The 16,875-nt window shown below is 34.4% G+C and overlaps 1 protein-coding gene and 1 non-coding gene across 4 annotated transcripts; both read left to right on the forward strand.

The window, feature by feature from the left end:
* The first annotated feature begins 500 nt into the window (after positions 1-500).
* LOC142504666 (small nucleolar RNA R71) lies at positions 501-606 on the forward strand. Its single transcript, XR_012804291.1, has one exon. It is a non-coding gene; the product is annotated as a small nucleolar RNA R71 (small nucleolar RNA).
* Positions 607-11,855: 11,249 nt separating this feature from the next.
* On the forward strand, positions 11,856-15,863 carry LOC142504575 (mitochondrial ATP-independent inner membrane protease subunit 2-like). Of its 3 annotated transcripts, none has more exons than XM_075617438.1 (6): positions 11,894-12,009; positions 12,993-13,166; positions 13,284-13,456; positions 14,496-14,679; positions 15,449-15,555; positions 15,654-15,863. In XM_075617438.1, the coding sequence occupies exons 2-6, from the start codon at positions 13,059-13,061 to the stop codon at positions 15,733-15,735; spliced, it is 654 nt and encodes a 217-aa protein (XP_075473553.1). In that variant the 5' UTR covers positions 11,894-12,009; positions 12,993-13,058; the 3' UTR covers positions 15,736-15,863. The 3 variants fall into 3 exon arrangements, with proteins under 3 accessions (XP_075473555.1, XP_075473553.1, XP_075473554.1); XM_075617439.1 differs by having other exon boundaries at positions 15,663-15,863; XM_075617440.1 differs by lacking the exon at positions 12,993-13,166 and having other exon boundaries at positions 11,856-12,009.
* Positions 15,864-16,875: the final 1,012 nt, after the last annotated feature.

Raw genomic sequence — 16,875 nt, forward strand, 5'->3', positions numbered from 1 at the left:
TGGTAGATTCCGACTGTTTTGACCACCCCATGAGAAGTTGGGATGTTGCCTCCATCCAGGATTGTATGTGTTCGAATAAGGGTCATTCCTTGGATGGTTTTGGACTCCCACTTGATTCACTGGTGCCCCTTCTTGCACATAAAAGGGATTTCCATCTTGACAGTCCTTAACATAGTGTTCTCCTCCGTATTTTTCACAAAAATATTTCTTGAAGGCGCATAGCCGTGCCACCCATATTCAACCCGTCCAACTTCATATTCAAAACATCAAGCTGTGCAATGATAGAAAACAGGTCAGTTACCTGGTGGACTCCTGCACTTCTCCGCTGGTTGTTCCTTTCAGATTGAGGATGATAGTTGTTAGCAGCCATCTCCTCCAACAACTCATATCCTTCCTCAGCAGTTTTTCGCAACAGGTTCCCACAAGCAGCAGCATCTATCATAGTACGATTAGGGGTAAGCAAGCCATAATAAAAGGTTTGAACGACTAACCCAAGTGGCAGCTCGTGATGAGGGCATCTTCGTAATAGATCTTTGAAATGCTTCCATGCCTCATATAAAGATTCCTGCTCGAATTGAGCAAATGTGGTTATGTCTGCCTGTAGCTTCATGGTCTTAGATGGAAGAAAGTATTTAATGAGAAACGCTTTCGCCATGTCCTCCCATGTAGGTGATCGAACCTACAGGCAAACAATTTAACCATGCTTTAGCTTTGTCACGTAAGGAGAAAGGAAATAAACGCAACCTAACAGCATCATCAGAAACTCCATTAAATTTAAAAGTATCGCAAATTTCAAGAAAATCTGCAATGTGCGTGTTTGGGTCATCTACTGCAGATCCTCCAAACTGGACTGTATTATGAATCATCTGAATTATAGCTGGCTTGATTTCGAAGTGATTTGCTCGCACAATAGGCTTCACAATGCTGGAGCGTGCATCATCCAAAGAAGGCTGGGCATACTCTAGCATTGGTATGCGGCACGGCATCTCAACATGTCTATCTTCATGGTGTTCCTCCTCATGCTCGTGCTCGCGCCTCTCCATCAGTTCCTTCATTCTCTGCTGCTGTCTTCTCCCGCGGAAAGTTTTTTCAATTTCAGGGTCAAACTGCTCAAGCTCCACGTCAAGTGAATTTGGCATGCACTGGAAGAGATATCTGTAATAGAATATGGAGTGTTAATTAAATAAAAATGAAACAATGCTAAAGAAAATAAATAAAAATAAAATTGTGAATTAACAGTCCCCGGCAACGACGCCAAAAACTTGATCGAGCAAAACTTGCACTGTGGAATCCTCAATAAAAATATGGTTTTGTATGCTCGAAAATTAATCTCAAGTGCACGATGTCAAGTAATAGTATAATGTACATGAGTACGAGTATCGTTCCACAGAAGACTGTATTTTACAATTATTATTTTCAGTTATCAAATTTTTAGCAACGAAATTTGATTGGTTGTTTATTACTACTAAAATCAAATAAACATGCAAATAAAAAGATTTAGGAATTAAATAGTAAGATATGATATCTAGAATGGTTGATTTAAAATTCAATGAGAAATGAATTTGTTGGGAATTTCAGTTCACCTACCCCTCGTTCATTTATTAATTCGTTGGACAGTGATTTACGCTTCCGACGGGATTTCCTATTCGATTGAACACGCCCTCTCGAGCTATGCCAAACTAACTCTACTCATTGAAGTAATTAAATATATTTAATTATTTATCAAGAGTGAATCGCATGTTGATCTATGAAATCCCCTAGTTTTCGTCCTACCAGACTATGACTATCGGCGTGTATCCAATTTCATATGTCTATGTAAATTGTAGATCCACGGACTATGTTACTCGTTTTATCACAAGCTATTCTCTCGAACTCACTCACAATACAAGATTATTATTAAAGTTAGCTATTCTTTAATAATGATAATGATAACAGCAACACAATCACGAATAAACCAAAAAGTGAAATATGAATTAACTAAATCAGAGTTCGGGGTAGGATCCCCTTAAATCCCAACAAATATTTTAGTTTAGCTACTCAAATTAATAATAAACATAAACACAACAATGTTTAAAAGATAAAAACTAAGTTAGAAATACGAGATTTGACGAAAAACGCAAAGACGAAGCCCGAAAATCTTCGAATCTTCAATCCGAGCGCGAAATCCTCTCCAAGGCTTGTGGTGACTGCTGAATGAATGAATTAATTTCGTCCAAAACCCTCCCATATCATCCATATACAGAAAATAAGGCAAAGAATCGGCCAAGAAATCTTTCCAAAATTTCAAGCGCGCCCGGGCGGACATAAGTTTCCGTCCGAGGGGATGGCTTTCGCAGATCTTGGCTTTCTATTTCTCTCAGACGCGCCCGGACGGACATAAGTTTCCTCCCGGGCGGATGACTCTCGCAAAAATTCCTTCTCTCACGCCTTGGAGGCGCCCGGTCGGATGTGAATGTGCGCCCGGGCGGATGGTTTTCGAATTTTTTTCTTTAATTTTCAGTTTATGCACGACTCACCTGCATTTTCATGAACTAAACGCATGAGCAACAAGAAAACATAAATTATGCTAAAATAATACACAATGCATGTAATCTAAATGATAAATGCAACACAACGGGAGATAATACGTTATGAAAAACAAGTAAAATCCACCCATATCATTCACCCTCCATCTAAACTCTATATCGATCTCCAACAAGTGGTATCAGAGCGGGTCATTCTTGTTTTGAAAATCTACAACAGAAATGACATATTTCAGCAAAGTCCCTATGTTCTCAAAAGATGATTTTGATGATTGGAAGATCAGGATGAAAGCCCATCTTGCAGCCCAAGACGGTGACATGTGGTTTGTCATCACAGATGGTCCCTTGAAAATTCTAAAACCTAATACAACTATTGTTGTTACTGATGGTGCTCCACAAATGCTTGAAAAGCAAAAAAGTGAATGGACACGCGATGACAAGGAGAAAGCAAATTTAGACAATGTTGCGAAGGATATTCTCTACAAAACACTTGACAAAAACACCTTCAGCAAAATCAAGATGTGTCCTATAACAAAAGAAATTTGGGAGATACTCATCCAAATATGTGAAGGAAATGAACAGGCAAAGGAAAACAAGCTGTCTGTGGCAATGCAAATTTTTGAAAATCTCAAGATGAAAGCTGGAGAAACTCTAAGAGAGTTTGATGAGCGGTTCAGCAGCTTGGTAAATGAACTGGCAGCTTTGGGAAAGGAACATGGCAATAGAGAAGTGGCACTCAAAGTGATGAGAGCTTTACCCAGGGAATGGGACGTAAAGACAATGGCTATGAGAGTCTCAAAAGATCTGAACAAGTTAGAGCTACATGACTTGTTTGCAGACTTGAAAGCTTATGAGTTTGAGCTGGAAGTAAGAAGTGGAGAAGAACCCTTGTTGAATCCATCTACCAAGGCTCTTGCAGCTACCGTTACTGCTACTGCTACAATTGTTCCAAGTGTATCACCTGCTGCTGTTATTGAAAGCACATCTGACAAGACTGCTGAACAAATCAGCAATGATGCAATGTCCCACTTTGTGCAGAAATTTTCCAGATTCACGAAGAATAATTATCGAGCATACCAAAATCCTAATTGAAACTTTAAGAAGGATTCACTACCTGATGATATGGCATGCTTCAACTGTGGAAAAATTGAAATTTATTGCAGATTACCCGAAACCTAAGAAGGATGACTAAAAGAAGAAGGAGTACAAGCGTAACGATAAGAAATCCAGAAGAGACCGCAAAGCAATGATTGTTGAAGAAAGTAAATCAAAGTGGGCAGATTCCAGCTCTGAGTCTTCTGACTCAGATAGTCATTCCAACGATAGTGATGAAGAAGAAATCAAATGTCTCATGGCAAATACTGAATCAGCCTCGACATCTGGAGAGATATTTGATTTCGACTCTGATGAATTTACACGAAATGATTTAGTTAAAGCATTACATGACATGGTAGAAGAGTACTCAAGAATTTCTCAGTCATTCGAGGAAGTTAAAATTGAAAATCAAAACTTGAAAGATCAAATCAGTAAGTTCCCTTGCTTGCAAGAAAACAGTTGCAGAGATCTAGAAGTTGATATAAGTAAATTGAGAACAGAGAATGATAGAGTAAATGCAGATTACCAGACGATGATGTCTGAAAATCAGAAGCTATCAGTACTGGTGAATGCATGGAATAAGTCTTCTGTTTCATTAGATAAGATGCAAGAATTACAGAAGCAATCTGGAGACAAAAGTGGTCTCAGATTCAGTAATAATGAAAGAACTTCTGAAACAAATACAAAGCCAAAACTGGATATGAGCGAATAGAAATACATTCACTTTGTTAAGTCCAGTGTGGTACAAGAATCAGAAGTACCGACTGTTCAAATTGAGAGGTTTGTAAACCAAACAAACAGAAGTAAACATTATGGTCTGGGTTACATTGAACCTATTAGTATAGTCCATCAGAGTGCTGGATCCAGTAGAGGATTCAACTCAGGAGGACAACCCTCTATGAAGGTTAGAAACTACCAATACTATAATTGTAGACCAGTTCAGAAAAGATACAGGTCAGACAATAAGAACAGAAGGGAAGAACAACATCCCAAAATGCATTCTGTTAGAAATAACATTGTTAGACCCTCTGTTGCACGCACCTCTGGGGATACCCAAAGTACAAGATCACCTAGAATTGTACGAATGTGGGTTTCTAAAGGACTGATAAGGCTTGGACCGAAATAGATTGGGTACCATTTACTAAAATTTGTGTTTGCAGGAACAATAGAGGAAAGCCAAGATAAGCAGCTCTACATGGTATCTGGATAGTGGATTTTCCGGACATATGACTGGACAAAAGAATCTACTTTCAGAAATAATGAGTTATAATGGACCAAATATAACTTTTGGGCACAACTGAAAAGGTAAAATTGTGAGTAAGGGTAATATTATCTATGGTAATATCACTATAAATGATGTGCTCTTGGTTGAAAATATTTGTTACGATTTAATTATTATTAGTCAACTGTGCGATAATGGTTACTCAGTAGCTTTTCAGAAGCCCACATGCACAGTTAAAGATGCTAATGAGTTTATAGTCTTAACCATAAAGAGAGAAGTCAACACTTACAAAGTATCATGGAACAAAGATAATGTTAATGTTCCTACATGTTTAGTTGCCTTCCTTATTGATAAACATTGTCTATGGCACAAGAGATTGAATCATCTTAACTTCAAGTCTATCAATAATCTCAAGAAGCAGAACATAGTTGATGGTTTACCTGATATTAGTTTCGTTAAGAATCATGTATGTTCTGCATGTCAACTTGGCAAACAAGTAAGATCTAGCTTTAAGAATAAAGGAATTAAATCAACATCAAGATGTTTGGAATTATTGCATATGGAATTGTTTGGTCCAATCTCTATCATGAGCTTAGGGGGAATAAAATAAACTCTTGTTATTGTTTATGACTTTTCTAGATTTACTTGGGTAATCTTGCTTGCTGGAAAAGATCAAACCAGTAGCCACCTGTTCAAGCTTCTGAAAAATATTCAAAATGAAAAATCAGTTTCTGTCATTAAAATAAGAAGTGATCGGGGCACTGAATTTACTAACAAAATTATTGAGTTATAATTGGATGAACATGGTATTCATCATGAATATTCAGCTGCCAGAACGCCTCAACAAAATGGAGTAGCTGAGAGGAGAAACAAAACTCATAAAGAAGCTACTAGAACAATGCTAGCAGATGCAGACATCTCTCGGCGCTTCTGGGCAGAAGCAATCAACACAGCGTGTTATACACAAAACAGAACCATGATCAACAAAAGGCATAATCAGACTCCATATGAGATATGAAAAGTGAGTAAACCTAATGTATCATATTTTCATGTGTTTGGTTGCAAATGTTTCATGCATAATAATGATAAAATTATTTATCTGCATTTGATTCAAAATCAGATGCTAGACTTTTTCTTGGATATTCAGCAGTAGGCAAAGCATAGAGTGTAACGCCCCAGATTCGACGACTGTCCTTACTGTACCAGGACGAGTCTTTCCAGCGTGCTTATGTCCTCACTCACATGCACCCTAGGAAATTTCCCAGGAGGTCACCCAGCCCAAAATTTCCCAAAGTCAAGCACGCTTAACTTTGGAGTTCTTATGTGATGAGCTACCGAAAAGAAGATGCACCTTCGTGATATGAGTAGTACACATCAAATCTTTTAAGCCCTCTTCAACTGTACAGTCCATTACATTGAACAGTCTCGGAATGCCTCTCATTCCGGTGTGGGATCGGTTCATTTATGTTCCCTCCACCTAGAAGCCTGTCAGGAGCCGCTCATTGTCCGTGCAACCTCATGGCACTGGCGAGTCTTTCCAGCGTGCTTTATGTTGAAACCAGTTTATTCAAGAAATCTGTTTCTTCAAGTCAGAATAACATCTTGCTTGGTCAAGCTGAGATAACTAAAATTGTCTATGATCATGATTCATCTATTGTCTCAGTCTCCAACAAAGTTGCAGCTATGGATTCGAAACTTGAACTTATTGATACCAGTATTGAGTCCCAATCTCAATCTCTTAGGCGCTTAATGAACGAGTTTCGAATCAAGCACCATATCTGTAGATGCTGAACCATGTAATTCTAACTCTTACTGGCCGAGTAGATGACTTGCTCTCTCGTATTGATGCCAAAAAGAGGGAATCATAAGGCAGAACTGGAGAAGGCAGAACTGGAGATGACAGAAATCACGCAGAATCTTCTTTCAGAAATCAAGATCCTCACGACGAGGAAACTATGTTAGGCATATTGGAACTACTGATTAAACTCTTTTGTTTATTTACTTATCAATTATCTTCTTATTAACTCTATCTGCTTTATGATATAACTGTTGTTTTTCATCTTTACTAACATCTAGGTTTTGGCATCACCACAAAGGGAAAAATTGTTAGACTTAATTTAATTGTGGTGATGAGAGTCAAAACCAGAAGTCGCTGATAGTAAAATCAGAAGAAAGTATAAAAGCAGAAGCACTCGTATCACTTAAACAGAAGCTGTACTTTTCGAGTATTTAACGGCTTATAAAAGCAGAAGCAGAACTTAGCTTAAGTAGAAAAAAAACTTAACATCTTTCGTTTGATAGTTACAAGTCTTAAATGTTACAGTTACTTTACCTAGTACTAGTATTAATTACACAATTTAATGTTGTACGAAGTCCTTTAACACACCTTACTAGTTTTGGTATTAAACAAAGACTGATTATTCTGAAGCTTTCTGCAGGACCCTTTTCGGTGATAAAGCTGTTTACTCAGAGTCAAAGAAGCCATTTTGTTTATAGACGTTGGATTCAAGTATTCTATATATATAAAGATCAATCCTATACAGAAAACAACGATTATTATTATCATTGAACACATTATCTATCCAACGTTGTTTTAAGCAATCAAGAACTAATATTATCCTTAAGCTCAATATACAGAAAAACATCACACTCTTTATAGCAAATATCTGATCTTCTGAGATCACTTTGTGCTGCTGTTTCTTCATCTCTTCACAAGCTCTTCACTTTACTATAACTCATTGAGAAGAATCTGTAATCTGGAAAAGAGTCTTTTTCAGAACCTTGTTGTGTTCATCATTTTGTGTTGTGAAACTAAGAGTTTCAGTAGGCGAATGGTAAGCCCTACTGAAGTGGGTGTGTACAAGAGTTGTACTGTAATAACCAAATTCTTTTAATGATATATTCTGGAAACAGAAGAAGGGAGAGACGTAGAAGATTTCATCTTCGAACTTCTAGAAACAACCATTGTCTACTACCTACTGTTTTTTTTGTTTTTACCCTCATACCAACAGATCGTTTTCGCACTTATTATTGTGATCTACTGGATTTATATATTCGAACAAGATAAACTATACTTCTAACAGATTCTAGCATCTTTGCAAAAATGTTCAACAAAGGAACGAGTTTATTCACCCCCCCTCCTCTAAACTCTATATCGATCTCCAATAGTCTCGTAACAATTCAAAGTACCCATCATCAGAATCATCTCCAGATGAAAAGTCAGGATCCAAAAGATTGGCAGTGGAGGAGGATGCTTGGAAACTTCTTAGATGGAACAAAATCAGGGTCATACCCTGCTTGTCTCTTAGATCTTCTAGAATGCGGAGCAACAGGAAAACACAATTCATCACTTCAAAGTCTGGCGGATTCTCCACATCTATTTCATTACCCGACTGCCCAGGGGAAATGGTTTCAATAGGGATTGGTCCTCAACGACCACAACCATTTGAAGAGATTCACAGTAGGAAATTCTGTAGATGATGCTTCCACACGGGGTGAAACACCTCTGCATGCCCCCATTTTGCTTCAAATTTATTAAGGATCATATCTGGTTCCAGCCATTTGTGAGATATAACTAAAGATTACACATAAAAATTGCGATAAAAAAAAAATAATTCATACAAAAAACAAGAACAATGATGGTAAAAAGAGTTCAAATAGAGATACAAGTTAATTAAAATTAATAAAAATTATGCAATTATGTGAATCATTTAAATTATATGGCTTCCAACTGTAACAATTTTGTTGCCGAAAAACTTTTTAATCACCAATAAAATTTTACTTTTTCACCCAACAGTAACAAATTTGAACCGGTGCAAGTATATTTCAAGAAACCATCAAGATTTAACTCCTCATCGACTCAACCCACTAATTCGTCGGAAATCAAGAATATTCAAAATCAGGAAGATTAAGGTTTCATTCAAAAGTCTCAAGTTCAATTCTGATAACTGACTGACCAAGATAAATTCACATAACCATTAAGATTCATGTCATAATTATGCCTAAAATATGATATATTAAAGGAATGTTAGACATGAGATCAAATTGTGAGGTATTTATATGGGGTGTTGGCAACATCTCCCAACAAAACTTCAAATTTCAAAAAGAATTTTGATTTTACTGCACCAAAACCTTGTCTTTGAATTTGATTTTGGTTTAAATTCATTTTTACTTACAACATTTACTTCTGAAAATGTTGTTGATCCAGTGGATCGGGACTGATGATTTCTCATATCAGCTCGTTTTTCTTTTCCGCCACAAGAGACATGCGATAAGTTCAGAATATCTCGCAAATACACTGCACTCTATATTGTTGTAGTGTTATATTTGATGCGTGAAAAGTGAAAAATGTTTTTCCAAGCATTTTTGATTCCGTAACCTCATGTCCACAAAATTTTAATTGCGAGATTTTTCGATACATTGACGAGTTGTAATTACTAACTTTATTAAAATTTTGGAATCTTAATATATTTCATTTATCACGGGTGGTCGGAAGTATAAATTCCCTTATATGTTCAAATCTTTCTTTAATCCTTTTCATAAAGCCATGAAATCTTTTTCAATGAGATATTTGTATTTTAATCCTTCATCAAGATGTCGACGCAAAAATATCATAGCTTTTGTTTTTTCTTGTGATGATGAGATATCAATTTTTAATGGACTAATTTAGACCTAATGACACAAGATGCATTTCTACATCGAGAGTCCATTACATATAATTTTTTCCCGTAATGTCGAGCGCAACAAATTCGATCTTTGCCAAATTTGACATAGTGGTGCTATAAAAATAATAATGAATTTTATTAGTTAAGTTCTAAATTTATTAGTATGACAATACAAATAATAAATAAATTATAAGTACAAGCATTCTTAAAAATAAAGAAAAAACGCGAGACGAAGTGTTCTCCGATAAATACAAGACTATTGAGTATAATAACCAAAATAATTATACAAAATGACCTTGAAAGAACCATCCTCTTCTTTTTCGAAAATTTTGATGAAGAAAATTTTTAGAGAGGAAGATGAAGTATGGAGTGATTGAATGTGTTTGTAAAATCATATTTATAGTGTAAAAACTAGCCGTTTATGACCGTTACAAAATCTTAAAAAATAAATATATGTATATGTAAAGTTTATGGTAATAATATGATGTATATAATGTTAATCATGTTTAAATAATTATTTATACCACATCATATTATTATAATGAGGTGTTAGAATCTCCTGACATACATACATATATATATATGTATATGTATATAAAATTAATATATAACACAATAAAAATATATAAACAGTGAAATAATCACACCACGTCATTATAATGAGGTGTCATAGACTCATTTTATATAATAACATGATATTATTCAAATATATATACACAATAAATAAACAGTAACACAATAAAAATATATGATAGTGTAATAATATAATCACATCATGTTATTATAATGAGGTGTCATAGACTCCTTTTATATAATAACATGATATTATATATTAAATATATACACAATAAAAGTAAAGTAAATATTCTTAATTTTAAATATTGTTACTTTTTTCTTGTGTTTTGGATCTTGGAAAAATATGGAGAACCTTCGAGTATCGTGCTGAACGTGTTAAAAGAAAAAATTTACGGTAAAAAGAAAAAATCTCAAACTCACAAAATATATTAAACTACACGTTTTATAAAATTTTCTCCATTCAATTGTGTTTTTTCACAAATTGATAGACCTATTTATAGATTTTTTTTAGAAATAATCCAAAAATAAATATATTATTACTAATATACATCTATCACACACTAATTTTCAATATTTACAACTCTTATTTTCAACATTCAATGATTCAACACTTATTTTCAACATCAAAAAATTTCTAATGGGCTTGCAGTTTTCCTTAATAGATACGTCCTTGATCTTGACTATTCTAGTGAAAAAATTCGAAATTTATAAATGAACTTAATCAAAGGAAAAATTATATAGATGTGTCTTGGACTCTTGGCTTGATGTTTTTGAAGCTAAAGAAGATTTTTAAAAAAGAGTAGATATCTTGTGTGATGGTCTCACGAATCTTTATCTGTGAGACGAGTCAACCCTACCGATATTCACAATAAAAAGTAATACTCTTAGCATAAAAAGTAATTATTTTTTCATGGATGAGCTAAATAGGATATCTGTCTCACAAAATACGACCCGTGAGACCGTCTCACATATGTTTTTGTCTTTAAAAAATCCCAATTAACATGGAAAAAATTATTAGTCAAAATTATCATTGATTTAATGCTAAAAATATAAACTTCATCTCTTTTTTTTAAGCTAAAGAAGATTAAAAAATCCCAATTAACATGAAAAAATATTATTATTCAAAATTAACATTGATTTAATGCTAAAAATTAAAAATAAAAGCTTTATCTCTATTATTCAAAATTATCATTGATTTAATGCTAAAAATAAAAAATAAAAGTAAAAACTTTATCTCCCTCGTAAATACCCAAACATATCAGAGAAACAATAAATTTGGTCTCTCGGACGCTTTAATATTTACTAACTTAAGTATCAGATAAGTTTGCCGTGAAAACGCCAAGAAACACTTCCAATTTTGTTCATTATTTTTTAGAACAAAATTGTAATTACTTTAATTAGGAAAATAAGCATATTTCCTCAAATCACATGATACTGCATATAAGTCTAAATTAATCCACTTGAAAAATATTGATTCTCATACATATAAATGCTTTTTTTGGATTTCAATATTTTTACATCATTTTTTACTATAATTTTAAGCTTGTGTCATAGCTAGCTGGATCGTTCTCTAAATCGAGGAACACAAGTGCGTATGAGCCTTCAGGTTTTTTTTTTTTTTTTTTTTTTTTAAGGAACACCATTCATTTTGATAAAAAATATATAAAAATTTAAAAGTATGCAGTTTTTTTAAAAAAAAAAAAAATTGAAAAACAATATCTGATAAATAATTATTATACAGTAAGATTGTATGATCATAATAATAATAACAATAATAAATAACAAAATATATAAGAGAGGAAATGAAAATCATCGATGGTTTGAGAGAAAAGAGGAATGCTAAATCCACGACTCTGCAATGGTTTCGCCTTCAACCTGGTTGCGCTACATTGCTAGCAAAGTCGAATACTCCGTCTGTCTGAGCTATAAGGTCAGTCCCATTTTTCAATTCTTATGTGTTTTGTTTCCTGATTCTTGGCTGGTGGAATCTTGTAAATTATTTTAGTTCATCTTTTTTGTGCTAATGGATAAAAGGGTTTTAAGAAGATTGTGGGGAGTAGTTCTGATATTTGTGCAAGGGGAATGGTGGGTTTCTTGAAAATTGTGTAAAGATTGAATCTGTGTGTGATTGTATCCATTTGTATATTCTATTCAGAAGAAGTGCCTTTTTCAACGTAAGAAATGGGCTATTGTTTGTGTTTAGAAAAATTGGTGCAGATTTCTTAGAGCTAGATTCTTGATTTTGTTTGGATTTGGAATAGCTACATGTAGTTTTGGAAGTTAGAAATTGCTAAGCAAAAGGGAAAAGAAAATGTACTGTTCTTGATACTTGGATTCAAAATCTCCATGAAAATGCTGCGGAGGAGCATCAGAGAAAATGCTTCTTTTACTTTCTTATCTTGGTTTTATGTTTTTCCCTCCATCCACAATCATCCCTTAGTTTTATTATAGAGTTTTGTTTGATTAATTACAGCATAGAGTATTGTTGTTTTTCCTAAGTTGAAGTGGAAGATCTTAGATTGTGATAGTTTTCTCCTTTATTTGTCATGCTTGTTTTTCACCTTCCTCATTAATTCGGAGGGTGTGGATTTTCTTTAGGGTTCTTGACAAAGAAAAAGCAAAAAAGGGAATGACTTTGAATGACAGAGGATCTACTTGGATGCATTATTATTTTTCAGTCTTTTTCCATGACTTATAACACGTTCGGAAGCTAAGCAGGCATGTCTGATAATATGCATACCTGTATGTTCGTGAATACTTTATGGTAGAAAAATCTGTAATATTTCGCAATGATGTAACATTTTCATATATTGTCAGCAGTTAATATTGCTGTGATAGGCCATATTTGGGGAATAGTTTTGTGTTTCTTTGTTTGCCTTAGGTTTGAACTTTCTCATTATTTGCCTCTCTCAGGTACATGGTAGAGAAGCTTGGATTTGGTTTATTTGAGCTTATTCTCAGAACTCTGTGTTCTTCCAAATGGGATTTGTTTCTCGTCATGTTAGCAGGAACTTGTATAAGTATTTTTCAGAGGCACAAGCGGGAATTATTTACCTCAATATCTATGATCACCTTTCTCTAATATTGGTTATTTGCTATTTGGCTGTGCCTGTAAATATAAGTGTATTTTCATGGTCCTGAACGAGTACAGTTGTTTGGGGATTTTTTCAAAACTTGGCCTCTGAAAACTTTACGTGCTTGCAGACGTATAACCAAGGTAAAATTACAGATCGTGAAGTATTTGATACTGTGTGGAAAAATGTATTCCAAGGAAAGTTGACATTCTTGCACTGGAACAAGGGAGATGAAATGGCCCCAACAATAGGGACTCAGGGTGGAACACTGCTTGTTAGGAAAATTCCAGCTGCAGATCCGATGTATGTTTTTTCATATCTTAAAACCAACGTTATCATCTTGATCAGCTTACATGACGGAAAGGGTTGATTGGAAGTTTTTATGTCTCTACACTTTTATTGATAAATTTAACCTCATTTCTTAACATGTTTTGATACTCTACAAGGTTTTCCATTTACCTAAATTTTTTTACAAGCATTGAAATCTATCAAAATTTTAGAGACTCTTCAGTGGCTAGCATCATTTTTCGTCATGCTTGTTAAGATTTCTATTATGTCTGGTCTAAATTCTGTTTCGACCTCCTGTCATTGATATTCAAGTTTGTGAATGGGAAAATTGCAGTTAAGATGAGTAACCTTGGCTGTTGCTCATGATTGTGTTGATATTTTTCCTGTGTTTTGTTCCAGCTCGGCGCTTACGTAATAATTTTTATTTCAAATTTGAGTAGATAGACACGTTTGCCTTAATAACCCCATATTTGTATTCTTTGGTTTGAACCTAGTCCCATGTTCTTGCATAAAGTTTGTTGGATCTTCATGATGAATGTTATTTTTTCGCAATCAAGCAACGTGGAGAGTTTTTTTTTTCTGTGATTGCTGTGAATCTAATTTTTGGTGGTGACATGAGGCATGCCACATGTTATTAATATATTATGCATTTCTGTAATTCATGGTCTTATATTATCAGTTTAAGCCCCATTAAGTTCCATGTTCTTTAATGAAGTTTGTTGGATCTCAATGAATATTTTTTTATTATGATTAAGTAATATGACATGAAGAATTTGTATCTGAGAATTGGGATTGAGTTGAATCTAATTTCTGGGGGTCTGATGAGGCATGTCAAAAAATATGCTACTACTGTATCATGCCTTCCAGTAAATATGGTCTGGAAAATGATTACCTCTTGACTGCTTAACAAGGTTGTGAATAAATATTCTCTTAATTCATAATCATGCATAGACGCGAGAATCAGCGTCAACGACGACAAGATCTATCATCTAATATTACAGTCCAAATATAATAGGTTCAAAAGAGGGCCCTTATGAGTCTGTTCTTGTGACAGGCACGTTTATGTTGGAGATGTAGTTGTCTTGAAGGACCCTACAGACTCCGAAAAGTATCTCGTCAGGAGGTTAGCTGGTATTGAAGGCTATGAAATGGCTTCCACTGATGTGAAGGATGAGCCTTTTGTTCTCGAAAAGGGTCAGTGTTGGGTTTTGGCCGATAATGAAAACTTGAAGCCTAAGGTATAGGCTTCTAACTCAAATGATATTTCCTTCAAACAAGTATAAAGGGGTCTTAACATTCTCTTAGACATTGCACTTAAAAATGTCGGGAACGTAAACAGTTTGTATTTTGATGGTTGTGGAAGCAAAATGCAAGTCTCTCTGAAGGAGCATAGGAAGAATAACATATGTTCAAAGTGTTATGCATAGTATATTCGTTGGTGGCTTTAGTATCACGAAACATATTCGAAATATTTCTGCCAACATCTTTGGAAGTGTAAATGAACAAAGGACACACTTCTATATTTAATTGCTACCATTCTACCGTTATTTAATGGATTTGCTACTGATATTAGGAAACACTTGTCTTAACGTAGCAAGGGTGATAATTCCAAACTTCACCATGCCTAAATTCCTTATTCTGCATCCATGTCCATGTTGCACCATAGTTGAACTCAAAATTTCCTCTGCACCCTTGACACAAACGACATTCTTTCAACATCAGGAATTAAGTTTAATCATGGTTTTACTATAAAGTCGACATTGTTAAATAAAATTAAACATGGTTGTGTAACAGTGAGGGTGTAGATACTGAGCTGGATCTAGGATTTCAGTAGAGACGTGTGACTTGGTAAATCTGTTTTTTGGTTGGGACTAGGACAACACATCGAACTCACGTTTCTTGAAAATTATTTTATTAAAATTTGAAATTTCTTAATATGAATGGGATCTCTGATTCCCTCCGAGGCTATTCATCTTTATCTGATGGTCCCATTTTGTGGCCTGACAGGAAGCATCCGATAGTCGAACATTTGGCCCGGTGACGATGGCAGACATAGTTGGTAGGGTCATATATTGCTTAAGAAGCGCTGTTGATCATGGCCCTGTAAATAATAGGTAAACCATTTTCATCTGCATTAGTATTTGTCAAAAATATTCTTACACTTCTTTCGGCATATTTGAAATGGTGATCGAAACTTAATGTTATTTTTCAGTCATTTCAGTACGAGGAAGGATTCGCCGGTCCTTGAAGTCGAACTTGACGTCGATGAAATGGCGAGAAATCATAAACCGTAGACCACGAATCATGAAGAAAATCTATGTTCCTCTCCATTTTTCTTCATGGACCCTTTGGAGTGTAACTGTTGATCAAGATTAACAGTATTTTTTAAATGATCTCAATTCAAGAACAATGGTTTAAGTGATACTAATTTTGTTGGACCTGACTTTTTGGATCTTAAGTTCGAGAGGTTCTTTTAACAAACACATCGTCCAACTGAAAAAAATATTAACAATAAAATGTTTGACATGACGTCTCAATTCAGAGTAGGTATTTTGTGAAACGGTTCTCACGAATTTTTATCTGTGAGACGGGTCAATCCTACCGATATTCACAATAAAAAGTAATTCTCTTAGCATAAAAAGTAATTTTTTTCATAGATGATCCAAATAAGAGATCTGTTTCACAAAATACGACCCGTGAGACCGTCTCATACAATTTTTGCTCTCAATTTAAGGATGAAACAAATTCACGAGTTTGAGAATGTAAAAAAAAAATAGTTTTGCTATAAGCAATACTTGTTACTTTTACAGCTAAAACAAATTTACATTTATGATCATGAAATTGGTTCTCATAACTTTTTTTCGGAAAAAAAAAACTGGCTTGGATTATCATTGAGATTGAATTTGATCCGATAATATTTGTTGTGAATGCATTCCACTGTGAAGTCTTGTTGATGGTAAATCTGGCTCTGATAAAAACTTATTGAGAATGAAATAGACTTTGATATCGATTGTTGATAAATACGCTTATGTTTAAAGCGAGAAGACCACCTTGCAACCTCTGTGCAAGCGTTTTTTTAATGACGATGGAATCCATTGTAGTTATATGTCGAAACACAAAGGATAAACCTCCAGATTAACACAGTGATCTGCAAAAAATGTTAGCGAGGTAAATCGACAAACCTTCCTTGCAAGCATTTATGCATGTTGTTGTTGTGTCCCTAATTGAATTCCATTGATTTCCCGGTGGTTTCCTATCAAGGCATAAAATTATTATTATCAGTTTAATTGATTATATAAAACTGGAATATATATCGTCAAAATTCAAGAAAATTGTTCGATTACATTTCCTCAAAATTTAATTTTTTTTTTAACATTCAAATTTAAAATTTTAAAATTTTATTTTCACCATCCTTGTAATTAAAAATAACTGGT

This window comes from Primulina tabacum, chromosome 9 (assembly GCF_025594145.1).
Source record: "Primulina tabacum isolate GXHZ01 chromosome 9, ASM2559414v2, whole genome shotgun sequence".
In the NCBI taxonomy this organism is placed as follows: Eukaryota; Viridiplantae; Streptophyta; class Magnoliopsida; order Lamiales; family Gesneriaceae; genus Primulina; species Primulina tabacum.